Source organism: Delphinapterus leucas, chromosome 1, assembly GCF_059928025.1.
Source record: "Delphinapterus leucas isolate spDelLeu-1000000601 "Yukka" chromosome 1, BTC_Dleu_Yukka2, whole genome shotgun sequence".
Classification (NCBI taxonomy): Eukaryota; Metazoa; Chordata; class Mammalia; order Artiodactyla; family Monodontidae; genus Delphinapterus; species Delphinapterus leucas.
In genome coordinates, this window is record NC_143129.1 from 49152954 (window position 1) to 49175336 (window position 22383).

At 35.7% G+C, this 22383-nt stretch overlaps 1 protein-coding gene across 1 annotated transcript in view; it reads left to right on the forward strand.

Moving 5' to 3' along the window:
* Window positions 1–2857: 2857 nt before the first annotated feature.
* Window positions 2858–22383, forward strand: part of KCNK2 (potassium two pore domain channel subfamily K member 2) — a 243837-nt gene continuing 224311 nt past the window's right edge. Inside the window, exon 1 of the mRNA XM_089909755.1 lies at window positions 2858–3339. Coding sequence (XP_089765881.1) covers window positions 3306–3339 — 34 coding nt within the window. The 5' untranslated portion in view covers window positions 2858–3305. The remainder of the gene's footprint in view (window positions 3340–22383) is intronic.

Sequence of the window (22383 nt, forward strand, 5' to 3'; positions counted from 1 at the left end):
CAATTTTCCATGCCTCTCCATATCCGCATCCTTCGGTACTGAATCCCTGCCACCCTCGAACACACACACTAACTCTGGGCTTGGCAAGTTGACCCAAACAGAGGCATTAAAATGCACTTGTACTTTTACACTTCCTCTCTTGACTTTGATTGCCTTGAAAACATATTTAAGCTGGCCAGAGAGGGATATGAAAGACAGGTACAAGTGAAGACACAAGAAGAGCTCAGTTGTCCCAGCTGAGTCTATCCTATATCAGCCTGCAGAAAGCTGACCCCCAAACACATTAAAGATCACAGAGTCACCTACCTGATATGCAGCTGATGCCCAGATAAGGCCAGAATTGTCATGCTGACCTATAAAATAGTCAGCAATAATAAATGTCTATTATTTAAGCCGTTGCATTTTGGAGTAGGTTTGTTACATAGCAATGACTAACTGATATAGCATCCCAATTAGTGAGATTTTGGTTGTATTTACCATATAGTCTTCTCATGAGAAATGAACCTATAGGAAGAGCTTGGGCAGCTACACACTTAACAATGTGCCAGGAAAATATTCTTATAATATTTTGAAGTTTCTCAGAAGCAAAATAATTGAAGGGTTACTTTGGGGTAGGTTGTTTTCATTTGGGAGCATGTAAACATGTCTCATCTAAAAACTGACTATGTTCTGGGGACATTCAAACCCAATATTTGTGTTGTAAATGGTGTTCAAAACCCATTACCGCATAGGTAGGGGAATCTTGGGCTGGCATACAGAAAATATTTCCCAACAAACCATTGCATTCACTGTTACTTTGAGGTCTCTATGCAGAAATGTGATTGGAAATAAGTGCATTAGGGACCTCAGAAGGTTTGGCAGTGCATTTTAGATGCTTATCTGAGCCACACAAGTTAGGAATCTGGGATGGAAATCTCCTAAGAATAACCATTCTCACGAAATTTCCAATCCCTCTTTTTCTTTTGGCAGAATTTAAAATTCCATGGAAATGGCTCATGTCACAAGACTTCTGTGTGGTGTTGGCCAGCACCAGGAAGAAGAGTGGGCCAGGAAAGGAAAACCAAACCAATGTGGCTGCTTCTTTTCACACCTTTGAAAAGGTTTGGGTTTGGCTCAAACGGAGAAAGAGCACTTGGGGTTTTTATTTTGTGCCAACTCCTTGAAATACCATTCACCTGACTCATGGAGCTTTGAGCATCAGGAGGAAACAAGCCCTTAACCACCATTAACCACTTCCTTATCTCTCAACCCCACACTAACCAAACATTCGTGAATCCCAACATGACTTTCATCCCAGCAGCTTCCACCCTCTCTATCCTCCAGGTTGCTCCATCTGCTTTCTCATATGCAAATATATAAGGTCAGCAAATGCTCATGGGTTAAGACTTTTTCATCAACTAGTCTAAGATGCTAATTTAAAGAGATCTTAATTTCTAGACCCTAGAATCATTTACAGCACTGAATTACTTGACAGTTAATAATATGGTAATATTTGGATTCAAAATGCAGAAACTCTTTCCCACGAAGTTAAAACAGGATAAGAGTAACCTGATTTAGTTTATTTTTCAAGTTGCCAGTGGCTGGGTACTTCATCAGATTATAGCATGAGATGGTACTAATGAAGCAAAGGTCAGGGGTTCACATCTCTGTCTGGTTCCATTAGCATTATTATTTTTCACATTCCCCTTCCATTCCCCTCACCCTCAGCCAAGTCTCCTACAAATTAGCGCAACTGTGCAAAGGGATGTCCAGAAAAGAGAGCATAGAAAGGATTCAGTGGAAACTCACTCTTATTTCTGGAAAGCCCACTGACAGTTTATGTGCTGTATTGCTGCGTATGTGTACATGTATAAGTCTGTGCATGGTGAGGATTGTTTTGGTATGTGCAGTTATAAATATGTGTCTGTCTATCTAATCTCTCTCGCTGTCATACGATTTGAAAAGCGTGCATTGTTTTAGTCAGGTGGAAGGATTATGTTACCTGAATACTGGTATTTAATGTACATTATCACATTTATTATCATATCAAAACCAGATGTTTAAAATTTGGGCTAGAAATTCCATAACACGGATTGTATTACCTCAGGGTCACCCTACCACCTAATGCTCACTGCTCAGCTGGTATTTTGTTATGGCTCTAATAGAGCAATAATGTGCTTCCACAAGTCTTAGTCTGGTATTAGATGACATGTGGGCTAATTTTGGTGGGTTGAGCAGACGGGTAGGGGGTTATACAAACCAGAGCAATTTGCTTTCCCAACAATAAGAAAATATGTGAAGAATTATTGCTAATAGTCAAAGCTTCTCTCTCTCATTCTGGCTTTGGCTTGCTCTCTCTCCTTACTCTTACTCTCCCTTTCATTCTTTATCTTTGGCTCCTTTATTTAAAATTTGTTGTCATTTTTATTGTCTCCAAATGCCCCTCAAACTTACTCCAGAAACAGAAGCTACCTCTAATTACTAACTTTCTTATCTCAGCAAAAACTATTTGAAACCTTCCTCTTATTTGCCTTTCTTGCATTGCTTCTGTACTGATAAAATTAAAACAAGCAAGCTCAGAAAAGTGATAGCATTCTTGATTTAAGAAATTATAATCAATGCAATTTAGATAAGGCTTAAAAAAAGAAATAAGAGCCTATGTGGAACCAAGCCAACGACTCATCTGTTTGCATTAATAGGTTCCAGCAATGGTACTACAGGCACGGAAAGCCTGTTCGCCAGTGCACTTAGCAAGCATATGAGCTTAAAAATAAACTTTGACAATGTAGATCTCTTTGTCCTTTCAGGAATGGAAAACATTATGTACTTCAAAGCATACTAAGCCTGATTTTAAAATATAGTTGGGATATTGTTACTGTGGCAATTGGGAGTGTCTTTAGGCTGCACACAGTACATGGATGCTTCGGGTGCAGTAGTACTTGAGTCACAAACTAGTGAGAGTAAATGATGCTGACAATTTTGATATGCTCATTTATAAGGAAGAAACTTCTGTCTTTTAAGTTCTCTGGAGCACTGCAATATATTTCCTCCTTTCAATCAGGGAATTTCTTCCTGAACCAAACTGCAAAAACAGAGTATTTGAGTAGCACATTTCACTTGCATACAGCAGCGTTTGTTCATTTTTGACTGTTTTTGGACAGGAAATCAATCTACAGGGTAACATTCACACATAAAAAGGAAACAATATGGGACAATGGCTTGTTAGTACAAGTGACTCTGCTTGGGAAATTACCGACAAGAAACCTTGGAGGAAGAACGGCATTAAAGATCAAAAGCATGATGACTCCTGATGAAAACATCCCCAAATGATGAACCCACAAGCAAGAAGGAACTTCTACTGTAAGTATTTTTGCAATAATCAAGTATCTTATTATTTTCAAAACTTCTAGCGTATGTGGAGTAGATTTCCAAGCAAGTATTTGATGTAGGGAGTCTTCATTATAGACAAGTCTATAATTAAACTCAATGGGTGGTTCCAACAGAGGGTTAGTTACTGGAATTTTTTTGCATGATCTTGCAACACAAATAAATTGCACGTTGACGTGGGCATGTTTTATACAATAGGCATGTTATATCAGGCTTTTACTGTGTGATGTATTACTTCTGGCAATGCAAAATCGATCAACGTTAGTATCTATAAATTCCATTACATTTGGATTCTGGTCATTTGAATGATGTATACTTTGGTTTCATGTTATGGCTAACCCTGTAATCAATTTTTTTCATAAATAAATTGACACACATTATTTGTAATTTACTTAGAGAGAATATTAGCTCTTTCCTTAGTGAATCTAATTTGTATTGTAGGGAAGAGGTGGCTTAGAATTTTAGATATGGGGAAGGAAAGGTATGATAGTTTAAAACTTGGGAACTAAGGCCTTTTAAAATCTTTACATTTCCATAATTTCTTTGGTAAGGAGTTTTGTTTGAAAATTGTTTAGATGTCTGTATATAAGACTTCTATATAACAATATTTAGTATTCCATAGTAATATTGTTATGGTCTTGGAAAGGTAAAGCAAGCTCATCAACAGCATAATCCTATGTAATTATTAAGTATAGCTAAGTCTATCTTTAGTGCCTGGCATAGACTACATACTTAATAAATAGTTTTTAAATGTTGAATATATGCTGGTGTTGCATAATAGGACAGTTATCCTGATTGTACAGTAATCATTTACATAACAGGAACTTACATGAACTTACACATGAATGTGATTGAATTGTTTAACAAAGAACTGTACAATAATAGGGTTACACTGTTTTGCTGTTTTCAAGAGGGGATTTCTTTAAAAATCAATTTTCTAATTGATTTCTATTCTTGGTTGTTTTTCTTTTGAAATACAAAAAAGTTTGTCCAACTTACTGTTTATCTGAAGGGTAATGTTTTTGGAGCAAATCAGTATGTAAAAGATCAGCTTATTTCCAATCAGTATGTAATTTCCAGGTGCTAGTTTGTGGCATTGAGACTTGGAATTAGCAATTTTGGAGCCCCCTCTGCTGAGGAATAATGGGTAGGTCAAGACACTGGCCAAGTCCTCAAATGGGGGAGATCACTTTTTTAGGTGTAAGGGGCATGAAAATAAACTGAGAGGTGAGTGGATGGAGAGATTCTTGGAGTCAAACCAAGTGTTTCTGGAGTGACAGAAGAGAAGCAGAAAATATGGAGAAAGGCATTGAGTGGGAGAGAGCTGAAGAGGTAATGGAAACTCATTACAGATGCCATCTTTGTCTCATATGATGCCAGATAACACTATTCTAGTACTTCAGTGTTTTCTAGATCACTTGCTATAGATACTTGTTAAACTAAACACATGTCCTTCTGCTACCACAAGTAGGAAACAGGAATGCTGTACACATGATTTTATTGCATCTTATTAGAAGTGATGGTGGGATCCTTTGGGTAGGAGATGATAGAAGCTGTAACTAAGCAACAATTATCATCAAGGTAAAAAGACTTTTGGATAATCATATATAACATTTGGATAAGCTTAAATTATCCCATTAACTACTCAGTTTAGTTTCCTACTTAGAGATGTATTTTACAAGTAATTTATCCAGACAGATCTATCAGAATGTAACTATAATTAGAAAAAGATATTCTATAGGACTCATTTGGAAGTTCTTTTAAGAATTAGAAAGTTGGTTGATATTGTCTACATGAGCATTTTTTCGGGCTAAAATCACCTGGATTTATTAGGTAGAATTCTGAGACCCCAGTCAAGAAATGATGCAATATTAGGGAAGTCTTTTAAGCCTTCCTTTTTAAGCAAAGGGAAGGCATTTGATTATAATCTGAAAGCCAAAGTGTGGTAGAATGATTTTGAGAATTATCTTCAAAAGGAAAATATAGTCTTAGGTTGTCCCTTCCTCCCCCCACCCCCAACACCAATCAGGATATTGTTATTTATTTTTATTTTTATTTTTTTTAAAGAAGATGTTGGGAGTAGGAGTTTATTAGTTAATTTACTTATTTTTGCTGTGTTGGGTCTTCGTTTCTGTGCGAGGGCTTTCTCTAGTTGTGGCAAGCGGGGGCCACTCTTCATCGCGGTGCGCGGGCCTCTCACTATCGTGGCCTCTCTTGTTGTGGAGCACAGGCTCCAGACGCGCAGGCTCAGTAGTTGTGGCTCACCGGCCTAGTTGCTCCGTGGCATGTGGGATCCTCCCAGACCAGGGCTCGAACCCGTGTCCCCTGCATGAGCAGGCAGATTCTCAACCACTGCGCCACCAGGGAAGCCCAGGATATAGTTATTGATAACAAATGATAATTTGAATTTTTATGGCACATTGTATTTTTCCTAGTTAGTTGTTTGACATCAGAAATATCTGTTGCCAGAACTGTCTAAAGATTTGCTGTATCAGGAGGAATAAACTCCCTACCACTGGTAGATGAGGAGGTTCAATGTGGAGGGAAAAGAAAGTATTTTGAATCAGACAAATGTGTATTGGAATTCCAGATTCCTCACTTATAAACCAGGTGACCTTGAGCAAATTACTTGAACTCTAAGCATCTGGTTCCCCATAAATGGGGTTAATAATTTGTGCCTCTTAGAATAATTGTAAAGATTAAATTAGATAATTTACGTTAACTGCTTGGCCTGTAAGATGGTTAAACTACATGAGCTTTAAAGACTTTTCTAAAATTGTCATTCTAGTAATTCTAGATGTTTAAAATAACCTAAATTCCTTGCTTGTGCTAAATGCTATCCAAAGATGCAACTCAATAGAAATATCTATTCTCCACCTAGTGAGCTCCTCATATAAGAAAATTGTAAAGCAAAGCTATTACAAGTGTAGTAAAAGAATAAGGCATTCCTGGGATAAACCCCACTTGTTCATGGTGTACGATCCTTTTAATGTGCTGCTGGATTCTGTTTGCTAGTATTTTCTTGAGGATTTTTGCATCTATATTCATCAGTGATATTGGCCAGTAGTTTTCTGTTTTTGTGACATCTTTGTCTGGTTTTGGTATCAGGGTGATGGTGGCCTCATAGAATGAGTTTGAGAGTGTTCCTCCCTTTGCTATATTTTGGAAGAGTTTGAGAAGGATAGGTGTTAGCTCTTTTCTGAATGTTTGATAGAATTCACCTGTGAAGCCATCTGGTCCTAGGCTTTTGTTTGTTGGAAGATTTTTAATCACAGTTTCAAGTTCAGTTCTTGTGATTGGTCTGTTTATATTTTCTATTTCTTCCTGGTTCAGTCTCGGAAGGTTGTGCTTTTCTCAGAATTTGTCCACTTCTTCCAGGTTATCCATTGTATTGGCATATAGTTGCTTGTAATAATGCAAGGATTCTTCAATATACACAAATCAATCAATGTAATAAACCATATTAACAAATTGAAGGAGAAAAACCATATGATCATCTCAATAGATGCAGAAAAAGCTTTTGACAAAATTCAACACCCATTTATGATAAAAACCCTCCAGAAAGTAGACATAGAGGGAACTTACCTCAACATAATAAAGGCCATATATGACAAACCCACAGCCAACATTGTTCTCAATGGTGAAAAACTGAAACCATTTCCACTAAGATCAGGAACAAGACAAGTTTGTCCACTCTCACCACTATTATTCAACATAGTTTTGGAAGTTTTAGGCACAGCAATCAGAGAAGAAAAAGAAATAAAAGGAACACAAATTGGAAAAGAAGAAGTAAAGCTGTCACTGTTTGCCGATGACATGATACTATATAGAGAGAATCCTAAAGATGCTACCAGAAAACTACTAGAGCTAATCAATGAACTTGGTAAAGTAGCAGGAACCAAAATTAATGCACAGAAATCTCTTGCATTCCTATACACTAATGATGAAAAATATAAAAGAGAAATTAAGGAAACACTCCCATTTACCATTGAAACAAGAAGACTAAAATACCTAAGCATAAACCTACATAAGGAGACAAAAGACCTGTATGCAGAAAACCATAAGACACTGATGAAATAAATTAAAGATGATACAAACAGATGGAGAGATATACCATGTTCTTGGATTTGAGGAATCAACATTGTGAAAATGACTATAGGACCCAAAGCAATCTACATATTCAATGCAATCCCTATCAAACTACCAACGGCATTTTTCACAGAACTAGAACAAAAAATTTCACAATTTGTATGGAATCACAAAAGACCCCGAATAACCAAAGCCATCTTGAGAAAGAAAAGCGGAGCTGGAGGAATCAGGCTCCCTGACTTCAGACTATACTACAAAGCTACAGTAATCAAGACAGTATGGTACTGACAGAAAAACAGAAATATAGATCAATGGAACAGGATAGAAAGCCCAGAGATAAACTGACACACACCTGGTCACCTTATTTTTGATAAAGGAGGCAGGAATGTACAATGGAGAAAAGACAGCCTCTTCAATCGGTGGTGCTGGGAAAACTGGACAGCTACATGTAAAAGAATGAAATTAGAACACATCCTAACACCATACACAAAAATAAACTCAAAATGGATTAAAGACCTAAATGTAAGGCCAGACACTATAAAACTCTTAGAGGAAAACATAGGAAGAACACTCTATGACATAAATCACAGCAAGATCGTTTTTGACCCACCTCCTAGAGAAATGGAAATAAAAACACAAATAAACAAATGGGATCTAATGAAACTTAAAAGCTTTTGCACAGCAAAGGAAACCATAAACAAGACGAAAAGACAACCCTCAGAATGGGAGAAAATATTTGCAAATGAAGCCACTGACAGAGGATTAATCTCCAAAATTTACAAGCAGCTCATGCAGCTCAATATCAAAAAAACAAACAACCCAATCCAAAAATGGGCAGAAGACCTAAATAGACATTTCTCCAAAGAAGATATACAGATTGCCAACAAACACATGAAAGGATGCTCAACATCACTAATCATTAGAGAAATGCAAATCAAAACTACAGTGAGGTATCACCTCACACCCATCAGAATGGCCATCATCAAAAAAATCTACAAACAATAAATGTTGGAGAGGGTGTGGAGAAAAGCGATCCCTCTTGCACTGTTGATGGGAATGTAAATTGATACAGCCACTATGGAGAAGAGTATGGAGGTTCCTTAAAAAACTAAAAATAAAACTACCATACGACCCAGCAATCCCACTACTGGGCATATACCTAGAGAAAACCATAATTCAAAACAGTCATGTACCACAATGTTCACTGCAGCTCTATTTACCATAGCCAGGACATGGAAGCAGCTTAAGTGTTCATCAACAGATGAATGGATAAAGAAGATGTGGCACATATATACAATGGAATATTACTCAGCCATAAAAAGAAATGAAATTGAGTTATCTGTAGTGAGGTGGATGGACCTAGAGACTGTCATACAGAGTGAAGTAAGTCAGAAAGAGAAAAATAAATACCCTAAGCTAACACATATATATGGAATCTAAAAACAAACAAACAAAATATGGCTCTGAAGAACCTAGGGGCAGGACAAGAATAAAGACGCAGACATAGAGAATGGCCTTGAGGACGCGGGGTGGAGAAAGGGTAAGCTGGGACAAAGTGAGAGAGTGGCATGGACATATATACAATACCAAATGTAAAATAGATAGCTAGTGGGAAGCAGCCGCATAGCCCAAGGAGATCAGCTCGGTGCTTTGTGACCACCTAGAGGGGTGGGATAGGGAGGGTGGGAGGGAGAAACAAGAGGGAGGCCATATGGCGATATGTGTATATGTATAGCTGATTCACTTTTTTATAAAGCAGAAACTAGCACACCATTTTAAAGCAATTATACCCCAATAAAGATGTTAAAAAAATTTTAAAAAAAACAAAACAAACAAAAAAAAGAATAAGGCAATCAGAATGCACGGCTTGAAAGTAATAAAGTTTTTTTGTGGTGTTTTTGATGTGTTAGGTGGTCTAAATTAATTTGACGGACTGCTCTGTAGTCTTTGATGACTAAGATAGTGGAAACATTGGCCAATTAATTCCCCTTTTCATCCTCTGTTAAATCATTTTAGGAAACCCACCATAGCCAGCAAGGTCATTCTCAGGAGAAATGGTTTTGGAGAGTTTAAGGACAGAAAATTGTTCATCTTCAAAATGTTTCCTACGACATCTTCCCTTGGTGCCTGCAAAAGTCCAAGTTTTAAGTGGATGGTGTATGTCGATGATTTAATTTATTGTGTCCATTTGTTATCAGCGTAAGCACAAAGCACTTGGCAGAACCATCATTTTTACACTACTGTTTATACTAGCTTAAGCAATGTTTGCGCATCACAGATATGAAATAACAATCTAGCTGTTAGATTTACTAGCTGGAAAATTACTGTGTATTTGGGAGAGTGTGAGCAGTGGCTCTTAAAAAAATATTATCTTGCATCTGTCTAGTGCCATTTTCTTTTTAAAGTGTTTCTACATATATAATTTCATTTTTTTCTCACCTCTGAAGTAGAGAGGGTTGCACATTAACTTCATTTACTGCATAATATGAATAATAAGTCAGAGATTAGGCAGAATTGTCTAAGGAGAAGATCAAATATGAAATAAGACTTTGCATCTAGTGTAATTTATCTAATGGTTTGATGACTATCTCTGATTTTTATCTAGAAATATATGATTCATCTGCTTCTCTCATGCCTTAATAGGACCCTTAAACTTGAGCGCTAATTAACACTTACCTTGTTTTGTGCCTTCTACAGAGACCCAACCAATCAGGCACACAAAAAGAGATACTGCAACTAGGTTCAGCCCCAGTTAGGTGTGCAGAAAACCTGCGTGTCTGGAATTCTCTGACTCCTATGCTATCAGTGTATCCCAGACACTTCTAGAGAGTAAAGTGCTGATATTTGCTCATTAAATTTGTTGTTTTACAAGGGAGTCAAGGCCACAGGCACACTCTTGGCCATCTTCCTTGTCTAAAATGACATGGATTTGGACAATTTTATTTTATATATCTTATTTTATTTATATACTATATAAATAAATTTATTTATTTGTATATATATTTGTGTGTGTATATATATAAATAAATACACACACACACACACACACACACGTATAACCAATTAACAAATTGGCAGTATCAGGTAAAACTCTGCTCTATAGCTCCTCAAAGGCTGATAAGCTACATCTTATAGGCATAGATCTTGAGACTCAGGGTATGGTTATATCTGTTGATTTGTGTCTAATAATCAGAAGTCTTCTTGGTATGATTGAAGATTTTAGCCAGTAAGAACCACAGTTTACAGGTGCAAGAGAAAACCAGAAAACTATATAGCAGCAGGGTCCAAATATCTTACACAAGTTATACACTAGGTGATTTTGAAATGTGTTGATTTCTTCTCAGCAGCTCCGTCTGTGCAACATTCTTTTAGCTCAGTTCTTAATTTTCATTTAATAGCTTAACGTTGCCACATGTTCTGTATAATACTTTTGGTTGATGGCATTTTATGAAAATATCGGCTCGAAGAGGAAATCTTGGAATTGAGGGCTTAGATGCATTTTGAATTGAATAGATTGAAACTTAGAGAAAACCTTATTCTGTGAGAATATGGCTCACATAGGGTTATCCTTATTACTCCTCCCTCGTGTGAGAGAAACAGCCTCTAAGGTTAGACTTGGTGCAGCAGAGCTAATGGAGGTGCAATTACAGGTCACTGAATTGTATGATGCCAAAATGTTTAGTTTTCACTAGGCTGTTTTTGTTGTTTTGAAACCCGAGGTGAGAGGTCAAGATAAATTGAACAGTCATGTATAAAAGCAGACGGTAAACTTTCCACACCTTGACATTTTAGAGTTCTGAGTAGTGCAATCTTGGAAAAGTTTTTGCTTCTTTTCCTTTATGTTTTTAAGATTTGTTTTATTTTTGAGAAAGGTACAGGATTCTCACTTCTTCAGGGTAAGATAGTCTGCTCACAAAACACAGATTTTTATTTTGTATATATATTTTGAACTATTAAAAACCTACATAAAGTAAAATTCACTAATTTTTGTGTGCGTAGATCTGCAAGTTTCCACAAATGTATAGAGTCTTGTAACCATCACCACAATCAAGATAAAGGACAGCTCCTTCATTGCCAGAATACTCCCTCATGCTGCTTGTTCGTAGTAAAAGCCTCCCCCATCCCTAATCCCTGGGAACACTTACCTGTTTTTATCTCTATAGTTTTGCCTTTTCCAGAAAGTCATATAAGTGAAATAATACAGTTTGCACCTTCTGAGTCTGGTTTCTTTCACTGAGCAGAATGCATTTGTGACTCATCCATGTCTATCAATAGTTTGTTTCTTTTTATTGCCAAGCAATATTTTATTGTACCAGAGTTTGTTGGTTTATTCACCGATGAAGAACATTCAGGCTGTTTCCAGTTTTTGGTGATTATAAACAATGCTGCTCTAAACGTGATACACTGTAAATGCAGGTTTTTGTGTGAATGTAAGTTTTCATTTTTCTAGGGTAAATGAATTCCTAGGAATGGGATTGCAGAATATTGTAAATGTACATTTAACTTTATAAGAAACTGCCAAACTGTCTTCCAAACCGACTTTACCAATTTGCATTCCGACCAGCAATGTATAAGAGTTCTAGTTTCTTGGCCTCCTTGTCAGCACTTGGCATTATCAGTCAGTTTATTGTTTGTTTTGTTGTTTTTATTTCTTATCCATTCTAAGAAGTGTGTAATGGCATCTCATTATGGTTTTTAGATGGTGAGCATTTTTTCACGTGCTTATTTGTGATCTGAATATCTTGTTTGGTGAAATGCTCAAATCTCTTGACCATTTTTCGTTGGATATTTGTTTTCTTATTGTTATTCTGAGAGTTCTTTTAAAATTATGGGTATAAATCCTTTGTTGGATTGGTAATTTGAAGATATTTCCTGTAGTTTACCTTTCACTTTCTTAACCATCTTTTATAGAGAAAGCTGTTCTAGTTATGATGAGATATAATTGATCTATTTTTTTCTCTTATGGATCAAGCTCTCAGTGTTATGTCTAAGAATTCTATTCCTAAACCAAACTCATGAGCATTTTCTCCTGTGTTTTCTTTTGTCAGAAGATTTGTAATTTTATGTTTTACATCTAGGTCCATGATCCACTTTAATTTTTTTATAAGTTATGAAGAGTGGCTTGAGGCATATATTTTTGCATATGAATATCCAATTGTTTCAGCACTGTTTGTGGAAAAAACCCTATCTTTTATCCATAGACTTGCCTTTGTACTTGTATCAAAAGTCAGTTGACTGTATTTTTGTAGGTCTATTTCTAGACTCTCTATTTTGTCCCATAAATTTATGTGTGTATACTTTCACTAATACCATACTGTCTTAATTAGTATAACTTTACAGTAAGTCATAAAACCAGATAATGTAAGGCCTCTAAATTTGTTCTTCTTTCTCAAAGTTGTTTTCTACATCCTTTGTCTTTCTATATAAAATTTTGACTCAACTTGACAATACCTATAAAAATCTTACTGCAAGTTTGATTGGGATAAGAAGTAACTCTATAGATAAATTTGGGGAACATTGACATCTCAATGATATTTGAGCCATTTAATCCACTTATTTAGCTCTTGATTTCTTTCTTTTCTTTTTTATTTTTTATCATGTAGACTACATTTTTTGTTAGATTCATACCTAGGTATTTCATTTTTGGGAGCTCTTATAAGTGGTACTTTACAAATTATATTTCTTATTTTTATTGCTGGTATATAGGTGTATGTTAGATTGTTTTTGTGTATTGCCATTTATCTTGCAAATTTGCTAAGCTCATTTCTTAGTTCTAGGAGCTTTACCTGGACGTTTTTTAGATTTTTTTAATTTAGATCATACAGTGTAGGAATAGAGACAGTTTTATTATTTTTTTTTCTTTCCAATACATGCGCCTTTTATTTCTTTTACTTGCCTTATTGTACTGGCTAGGGCTTTCAGTACTATGTTGAGTAGGAGTGGTGAGAACAAACATCTTTGACTTGTTCCTGATCTTAGGTGGAAAATATTGAATCATCATCATTAGATATGGTGTTAGCTATAGGACTTTTTGTAGATATCCTTTATCAGGTTAAATAAGTTTCTTTCTATTATAATCATTATAATATATGATGCAGTTTGCTAAGAGTTTTTATTATGGGTGGATTTTAATTTTTTTCAAATCCTTTTTCTGCATCTATTGATATGGTCATGTGGGCCAAAAATATTTTAAATGTAGTCAGTAATCATATTGCTGGTAATATTAATGTTGTTATCTTGAGATTATTCTACATGTAACATGAATTAAAAAAATGAGTAATTACGGTATACTCTAATTTTATCATCTTTTGTGACCTTGAGAAGCAGGATTCTTATGGAAAAAATGAGATACAGATGATATGGAAGAAGTTAAGCATAAACGTTTTAGTACTGAATTTGAATTTGAAATATCAGTATTAACATAAGGTATTTAATATACACACATATATAATATATTATATATATGCAGTTGAGAACATATGTAATAGAGTAGGTATGTAATATAGTATGTATGATATAGATATAGTTATAAATATATTTCTCAGCTGTGTCCACTGGAAGGGCTTTGAAAAAATTACCAAGCATCCAATAACAATGAGACTCTTTAGCACCAAAATTGTGGTCTTGATATACTGTTTTCCCACTAAAGAAGCTAAGATAGCTTTGGGAAATGTGTGGTGGGTCCAAGTGTGGATAAAGATATGCAGAAAATGAACATGGAACATCTTATATCATATAGTGAAAAGGCCCTTAAGGCTAATAGGGCTATATCATTGATTCATGAATATGAAACCAATTTTAAAAGGCTACTATTAGCTAAAAATGAGACAATTTGAACAGGATAATTATTGCCATGAACTAAATCCATCAAATGTTTAAATCCATGAGTTCATAATGATAAGAAAAATTAATTGGAGATTCAGGGAAGACCTTTTAAATGCGACAGTTTAGCTGAAATTGAGGGATAAGTAGGAAAGAGCTAGTGAAGACAATGGAAGGAATATACGTGCACAGCCAGAGGATGGGAAGAACTTTGTCCTGTGTAGCAGGAAGACAGTGAGTGAAAGGGAGAGAGGTTCAAAATGAGATTGGAGAAATATACAGGACCAATCATTCAGGGCCATGTAGTCAAGCTTAGGAGTTCATCTTTCATTTTAAAAGCAATAGAAACTTCTTGAAAAGTTTTATGTAGCGGAGGGGCATAATCAGACTTACAGCTTTAAAAGATCGCTCTGACTGCTGCATGGCCAATGAATTGGAGGAGTTAAGAGCAAAATCAGAGAGAAAGAGAGAGAGAAAGAAAGACAGAGAGTGTTAGGAGCCACTGCAAGTGAGAGATGAAGCTGGCTAGGTCTGGTAAGCACCCATGGAATGCAGTTCTCTTTCAACATGAAAAAAAAAGGAATCTAAGAAATACTCGTCGCTCTTTGGGTATTTTATAATCTTCTACCTCCTAAGTACCTGAGAAAATGAGCCCTTTTATCCTTATTCCACTCTTATCAATAACTGGTTTAGTATGGTTTCCTCCAGCAGAACCTAGACTCCATGTAATTTTTATAATAAAAAAGAAACAAACACAGACATAGAGAACAAACTAGTGGTTACCAATGGGAAGAAGGAAGGGGGGGGTGGTAGTATAGGGTTAGGAAATTAAGAGGTACAAACTATTATGTATAAAATAAGCTACAGGGATATATTGTACAACACAGGGAATATAGCCAATATTTTATAATAACTATAAATGGAATATAACTTTTAAAAATTGTGAATCACTATATTATACACCTGTAACTTATACATCAACTATACTTCAATTAAAAAAAAAGAAAAAACTTAGGAAGCCCTTTTCTGTCTGATAGAGTGATATCACTTTGCTTTTAAAGTCTTCTGAGTGGATAAAATTACCTACTTTTACAGCAAAGTAAAGCAAAATATAGACTTTTCAAAAAATAAGATGCAATTAGAGACTGTTTCTTACTGAGTTCACATAAAGAAAAAACATCTATTTCTATGTAAAAAGGAGTTATTTCTTTCCTTTTCTGAAGCAAAATATAGACTTTTCAAAAAATAAGATGCAATTAGAGACTTTCTCACTGAGTTCACATAAAGAAAAAACATCTATTTCTATGTAAAAAGGAGTTATTTCTTTCCTTAAGAAACAGCCATGAGCAGGGCTCAGATAAGGTGTCCAGTATGACAATGTCAGTTGTTAATAGCTAGTGCCTGTTAATTGCCGAATCTGTTCTAATTGGTCGGTGCTGATGCATTAATGTTTGTTGAATATTGAACACTCTGCTCATGAATATTAACATAATATTTAAAATTTTCATTTGGAACATATTTCAATTAATTCATCTTCTGTATGGTTGGAATTAGAGGTTGAGCATTCAGACATACCAAAGCGTTCCTTTTGGGTGGCAGGGAGGGAAGACTGTTAGAGAGATTTAGTTTAGAGATGTTGTAGGTCATCTCTTCTTACATTGTCAATTTTTCAGAATGCTTGGTTATTCTCCATGGAGAATACTCCAGCTGGTTTGCCTCTGTTATTCTTTTCTTCCTTTCTTTGATGCGATATTATTTTTTTGCTTTTAAAAAAGAGACCACAATTTCTGACCATATTTTATTAAGAAAAGAAAAAGTTAAGAGGATTTAGTTCAACACGAGTCATCATAGATCTATTGGTCAAAGTTCATAGTATTAACTGTCTTTTCCTCCCTTGTTGAATGAGTGTGCATTTTCTACCATATATGCCAATCCTTTGGTAGCTCGATAGGTGTCCTTCAGATGTGTGATGTTTTGGATATTTTCAGTGGGGGCATTCTTTAAGGATAGTTTTGTACTGTGAACTCCGTTAATACTGGGACCAATTTATTGAATTGGGATCAGTTTATTGAATAAGTGTATCAAGCTTGGAAATATTATTAATAATCAAAGATAAAGTCTGACTACAAAGACTTTTAGACTACCTTTCTTGAATGTCTTGTAAATTGGTTAAACTCTAGTGACAACACCTATTTTCTTGTGGGGCTCATGTACCATCTCAGAAGCCAATTTCAAAAGAGGATTCCAGAAATATTTTCAGCATCAATACCTTTAGATCTCAATGGTTTTCCAGGGTGAATATTTCAGGATGGTAATCATTTGGATGTATGAATTCTAAAAAGTTTCCTTATGCTTTATTCTTTGTTCCCATCACGTACTCTCAAACAAATAATTGGGATTAAAGACTGTTCAACTAAAATGTCATACATAGGATATCACCTTTTAATTTCATTTTATAAGACTCCTGGTCTGCCTTTACTCTAATAATCAAACACATTTCAATAATGATGAGAAGATTTAGTCATTTCAATAATTTTAAATGATCCAGGTTAAAAAGAATCACAGAATGTATATTTTCATTGATAGATGATACCTGGATATTGGATATTAAGAACATTTATTTTAACTTTACAGTAATTGTCTTCTATTTTTGGACAGTGAGAAAATTGTGCTTGAGGTAGTCATGTGAAGTACTTATGATTCTCTACCTATAAACTCAAAAGTTTAAGAAATATAATTTGACTTTCCTATGAAGTGAACTTAACTTTTATTTCATGTTGCCTATTTTACTTGGGAGAAATTTAATCTTGGGTTAATTTGGAGTTTCTTCCATTGTTTCAGGGTCTTTTCAGTCAATTCAGGATCTTCTCAAATCCCAGGTTTACTTCTAGGTCTGGGAGCTTTCAGAGGTCCAAGTCCTTGGCATGGATATTTTGACATCTACCTTGGTAGCACTAGTTGTGCCATATCTGGTTATTGAGTCCTCACAAGTTTTATCCTTCTTGCCCTAAACATCAGGACTCATCAAGTCTGTTTGACAATTTCTGAGCCCCTCTCAGGAGACATGAGAAGTGTGTGGCTGTTCCCTTGTGCTATCCTGGGTCCACAGGGGCTCTCTGATGCTGTCTCCATCCCCCTTTGGCTGGAAACCTTATGCAGCCATTGCTACTCAAATGCTACCATGCTGAGCAGGGCATAGTGCATTTTAAATAAATGCTCTGCTTTACTGAGATCTGCAAAGTAAGTTCCAGGTCACAGGCTCCTCTGGGATTCCCCAAACCTGACTGAGGAGGTGCATTCCCCCTCTGCCTGACTTGGCCTAGCATGGGGGGAGGGTACAAGGCCCCTTCCCAAGGATTTAGGAGCATCTAATCTCTCTTTCTCTCTCTGCGTTTTCTCTCCTTTACCCAGCCCAGATTATCTTTACATTCTCTGAAATAGAAGAGAACAAACCTTTAATTTCATACATCATGATTTTTCCAACTTTAATGTTTATATAAAGACTTTGGCTTTTAAAACTCAGAAGTTAGTGATTTGCTCCTTTGCTCTTTCCTTCCCAGAAGCTGTAAATCTAGAATTGGCTTTATCAGTGGGGGTAGAATCACATAAGTAAAAAGAAATTACTAGGAATGAAAAGAGACAGCCCAGTTACATAATATCCAAGTATGAAAAGTATGGTTGTTTACACATGGCTTTCCACAGCCTACAGATTTTTAAACTGAAGGAAGTAACCCTAAAATATGAGACTTCCATTTTAATGGAGCTATTGCTACTGTGAAACAGCTGTGTAAATCCCTTTCAACTGACCAATCTTGCCTTTTAGGAACTTTCTCTAAGGCTTTGTTTTTTGTTGTTGCATTTTTTTTTTCCTGTACAGTTAAATTAGGAAAGAAATTTAGTCTTGGAAATACATGGGCTCTTTGGGCTCCAGCCAACTCTATTACAAAGACATCTTTCTGTGTACCTCTGTTTGACAAAGAGAATTCCTGCTGTATTATCCAGCTGTGCATAACTGAACTTGTCAGTTCAGTGACTCTTTAATGAATCTCCTCTTAATATCTACCCCCTGGCCATAAGTATGTCACTTCAATATTATTTTATAGTTTGACTTGAGTTACATTGAAACATTTTGAGACTGGAAAGACATGGCAGTATCTCACTTTAAATAACTCCCCAACAATTATAGTCAATAGTTGAGTGCCCTAGTTAGTGAGCCTGGGCATGTTGCAAACAGATTTAGCATCTAAGGATGCATATTATAGCTAAAGTCCATCCATCAGCAGATGTCTTTCAGTAAGCCCCAAATTCCAGATTTGTTTTGACATTAACGTTCACTAACAATGGGAGTGATGCAAAACAATTATACATTAAAAAAAAATTTTTTTTTAGTTTATAAGACACTCTTTTCCAGGTGAGAAAACTTGGATGAGAGAAGTTGCTCAAAGCTAGGTTGGTCTATTGTAGCGATTATGTTTGACCCCAAATAACCAACCCTAAATTTTACATTATACTCTGTTTTGTTTTGTTTTGTCTCCCACCACTATACCCTGATGCCTTTGATGTTTTGTCATTAGGACACAGAAGAGAAGGGCCAAATCTGCATACCCAGCGTTGGGGATCCCCCCACCCCCCAGCCAGTGTGAGTAAATCCATGGAGGGCACAAGTAAAGCCGCTGCCAAGAAGTGGGCAGGAGAAAGGACATGTGTCCCCTTTGTGGATGGGGACATTTATTTTGCTTCTGGCAAAGTAGTGGTGGCATGAAGTTCCTGAAGCAGGTGTAGGGACCTGATGGGGTGAATGCTTCTGCCAGGCACAGCTCTGCTCTGACACCCTGTGGACTCATAAGCCACATGGACTAAAGCAGTCTCTGGATGGGGCCAGTATTTGGTTGAGGACTTCCAGGCTGGAACCAAGGCTGGGGCTGTGTCAGGTGTCCACACAGCATCCATGTCATCTTCTCACAGCGCTGGTTCACAACATTAAGAGGCTCAGTGTTGCAGGTGCCTGGTCTGCCTGCCCAGAGAATATCCTGGCATTTGAGACTGTGTAAACCTATGCTGTCTTCTAGGTTTATCAACACTGCTTTCATGCAAAGACACTTGTGCTGGCCACGGTTACTGCAGCAATATAGGTTTTGAAGATGGCTTGCAATTTTCTGCCCTAATTTTTTCTCACACTATTCCCATGACTTCTCAAAATCTTACCTATGCACTAAATTCCTCCTCCTTCAAAAAGCTTTTCATGTCTGAAATGCCCACTGAACAAATGTTTCTTAAATGTTAAAGAGCCCTAAATGAGGAAAAACAAAAAACCCCTCAGTGATTCATGAATTGTTTTCACTATGTAGGAGACTATCTGGCTACTGATCAGACATGTATTAATGGTATAAAAGTCTATATAGCCATCCCCACCTACAAGAGCTAATAAATTAACAGCCTACAGGCCAACAGACTCCTACAATGTTTTTCTTGCTCAAGCAAACATACATATCTCTAGGAGTTTATCTTTTTACTGAAATAAAATTATATTATACACATTACATTTCAGTTGTGTATTTAGCTTAATAATATGGCCTGGACATAAATTGGTTACAAGCAAGTATGTCTAGTGGTTAAGAGCCAAGGCTTCAGGGTAACACTGCCTGGGTTCAAATCCAAGCCCAGGAGCTAAGTAATCATGTAACTTTGGGAAAGTTATTTAAGCTCTAGTTTTCTAATTTGTTAAATGAAAATAATAATAATATGTACCTCATGGGGTTGTTGTGACAGTTAAGTAAGTTAGTCCACATAAAGTGCTTACAAGAGCACACTCAATGCATGTAGGTACACCTTGTCCGTATGGGTCAGAAAATATGCATGTACACACAAACACAATTTTATGTAAATGAGATTATCAGAATGCTTTCATTGCACTACAATATTTCCGTTTTGCTTTTCCTTTTAGTCCCTACTGTCTTTCTTCTTCTTCTTCCCATAATTGCCTCTCTTGCTCCAACCACTGAAGTAACATCAATGTGAGCAAGTATAAACCCCCCTAACTAGTGTACTCTTACATGAATTCTTCTGTAAAGTCCCTGATGATTATCGAACCAGATCTCACATTTATACATATACATATAACACACATATGTGCACATATACACACATATGTGCATATGTTTTTGTCATTGTTTGCTCTGCAAAAGTGAAACCATATTATATACATTTTTGGGGGCATATTTTCTCATGCGTGAGTTGCTTTTGGGAGTCTCTCCAGGTTAGCAGACACGAACAGTAATATTGTGTCCTGTGGATTACCGTAACTTATTTCTTTGTGTACACATATTTTTTACCGCTACAAAGAGTACTGTAATAAACATCTGGGCTCACATATATTTATTTACTGGTGGTTATATTGCTATGGGACATATACCCAGGAGATACATTGCTGGGTCAAAAGGTTTATGTATTTTTAGCTTTAATAAATATTGTCAGATTGCTTTCTGAAGAAGCCGTACCCATTTGCATTTCCACCAGCAGCACAAAAAATACTTTTTTCCACATATCCCCACTGACAATGATATCATTATTTAAAATTTTTGCCAGTCTGATAGGTTTAAAGTGATGGTTTGTTGTTAACTCAGTTTTCAATTTCCCTATTAGTGAATTTAAACAACATATTTATATGTATTTATTGGCCATTTGGATTTGCTCATCTGTGAATTGCCTATTTATATCTGTTGCTCGTTTTCCTCTTAGGCTGTTGCCTGTTTTCTTGCCGATTTTTAAAGCTCTCTTTATATAATTATAGCTTTTAAACCCTTATTTGTCATCTGCATTGCAAACATGTTTTCTAAGTCTGTTATTTGTTTACTGTCTTTATTTATAGTGTCTTCTGCCACACCACAGTTCTTTATTAGCTTTTATGTCTTCCCCAGAAGCCCTAATAAAATATTAAAATTATAGTTATATTTACTACTTTACCTGTTTTTTTATACATGACATGAGCTAGGATTATTACTTTAATTTTTTCAGGATGGGTACCCAGTTTGGGGAGAAATTTTGTTAAATAGACATTTTTTCTCCACCAAATTGAATTACACCCTCATCAAGTATTAATAAGATCAATATGATTAATAGATTTCTTAGGTTCTATGCCTTTCTCATTCAATTCAGTTTATACTGTTATTTTAAAGGGAATGTTTTCTGCTTTTTCTTTTTCTAAGGGTATATGTTACTAGAGAAGAGAAAATCTATTGATTTCAGTCTGCTTACCTGGTATGCAGTCATTCCATAAATTCTCTTATCAATGCTCATAGGCTTTCTCTTTTAGTCTCTTAGATTTTTAAGTACACAATCATGCCATCAGCAAAATAGTTTTACCTCTTCATTTTCAATATTTCTAACAACTATTTAATTTTCTTGTCTCATTGTTTTCACTAGACTCTCCAGGCTAATATTGAATAAATGTAGTGATAAGATCTCTGCTTGATTCCTGAATTTTACTGGGTTCTTTCAATTATTTTGACATTGAAAATACTTTTGACTCTTGGTTTTAGTAAATATTTCAGTGGTACCCTTTTCCTATCTTACCTAAAGATTTTTTACTGAGATTGGCTGTTAAATATTATCAAATGTCATTTCAACATCTATTAATAGGGTCATATGAGTTGTTTTCCTTCAATTTGCTGAAACACTAAATTACGATGATAGATTTTCTAGTTCGAACTTCTTCTTGCACACCTACAATATACCCTACTCAGTTAGCTTCAGGTTTTTGTTGATAGGTAGCTGTATTCTATTTGTTGAAATTTTATTTAGAATATTTGCAATTACTTTCTTAAGTAAAATTGATCTATTTTAATCAAGTTTTGGTATTTAGTTTATACTAAGTTTATATAAAATTGGGATGCTGTCCAGATTTTCTGTGGTCTGGAATAGTATAAATTATATTCTTTGAAAGTCTGATAGACCTCAGCTATGAAAATATCTGATGGATCTTACTTGCCTTTCATTCACTTCTATAGAAATTGGCCAATAAAAGTTTCCTCTTTACTTTGGTTAATGTTAATAACTTTTGTATTTTGCTAAAAATTATCCCCTCTGACTGGCTTTTCAAATTAATTG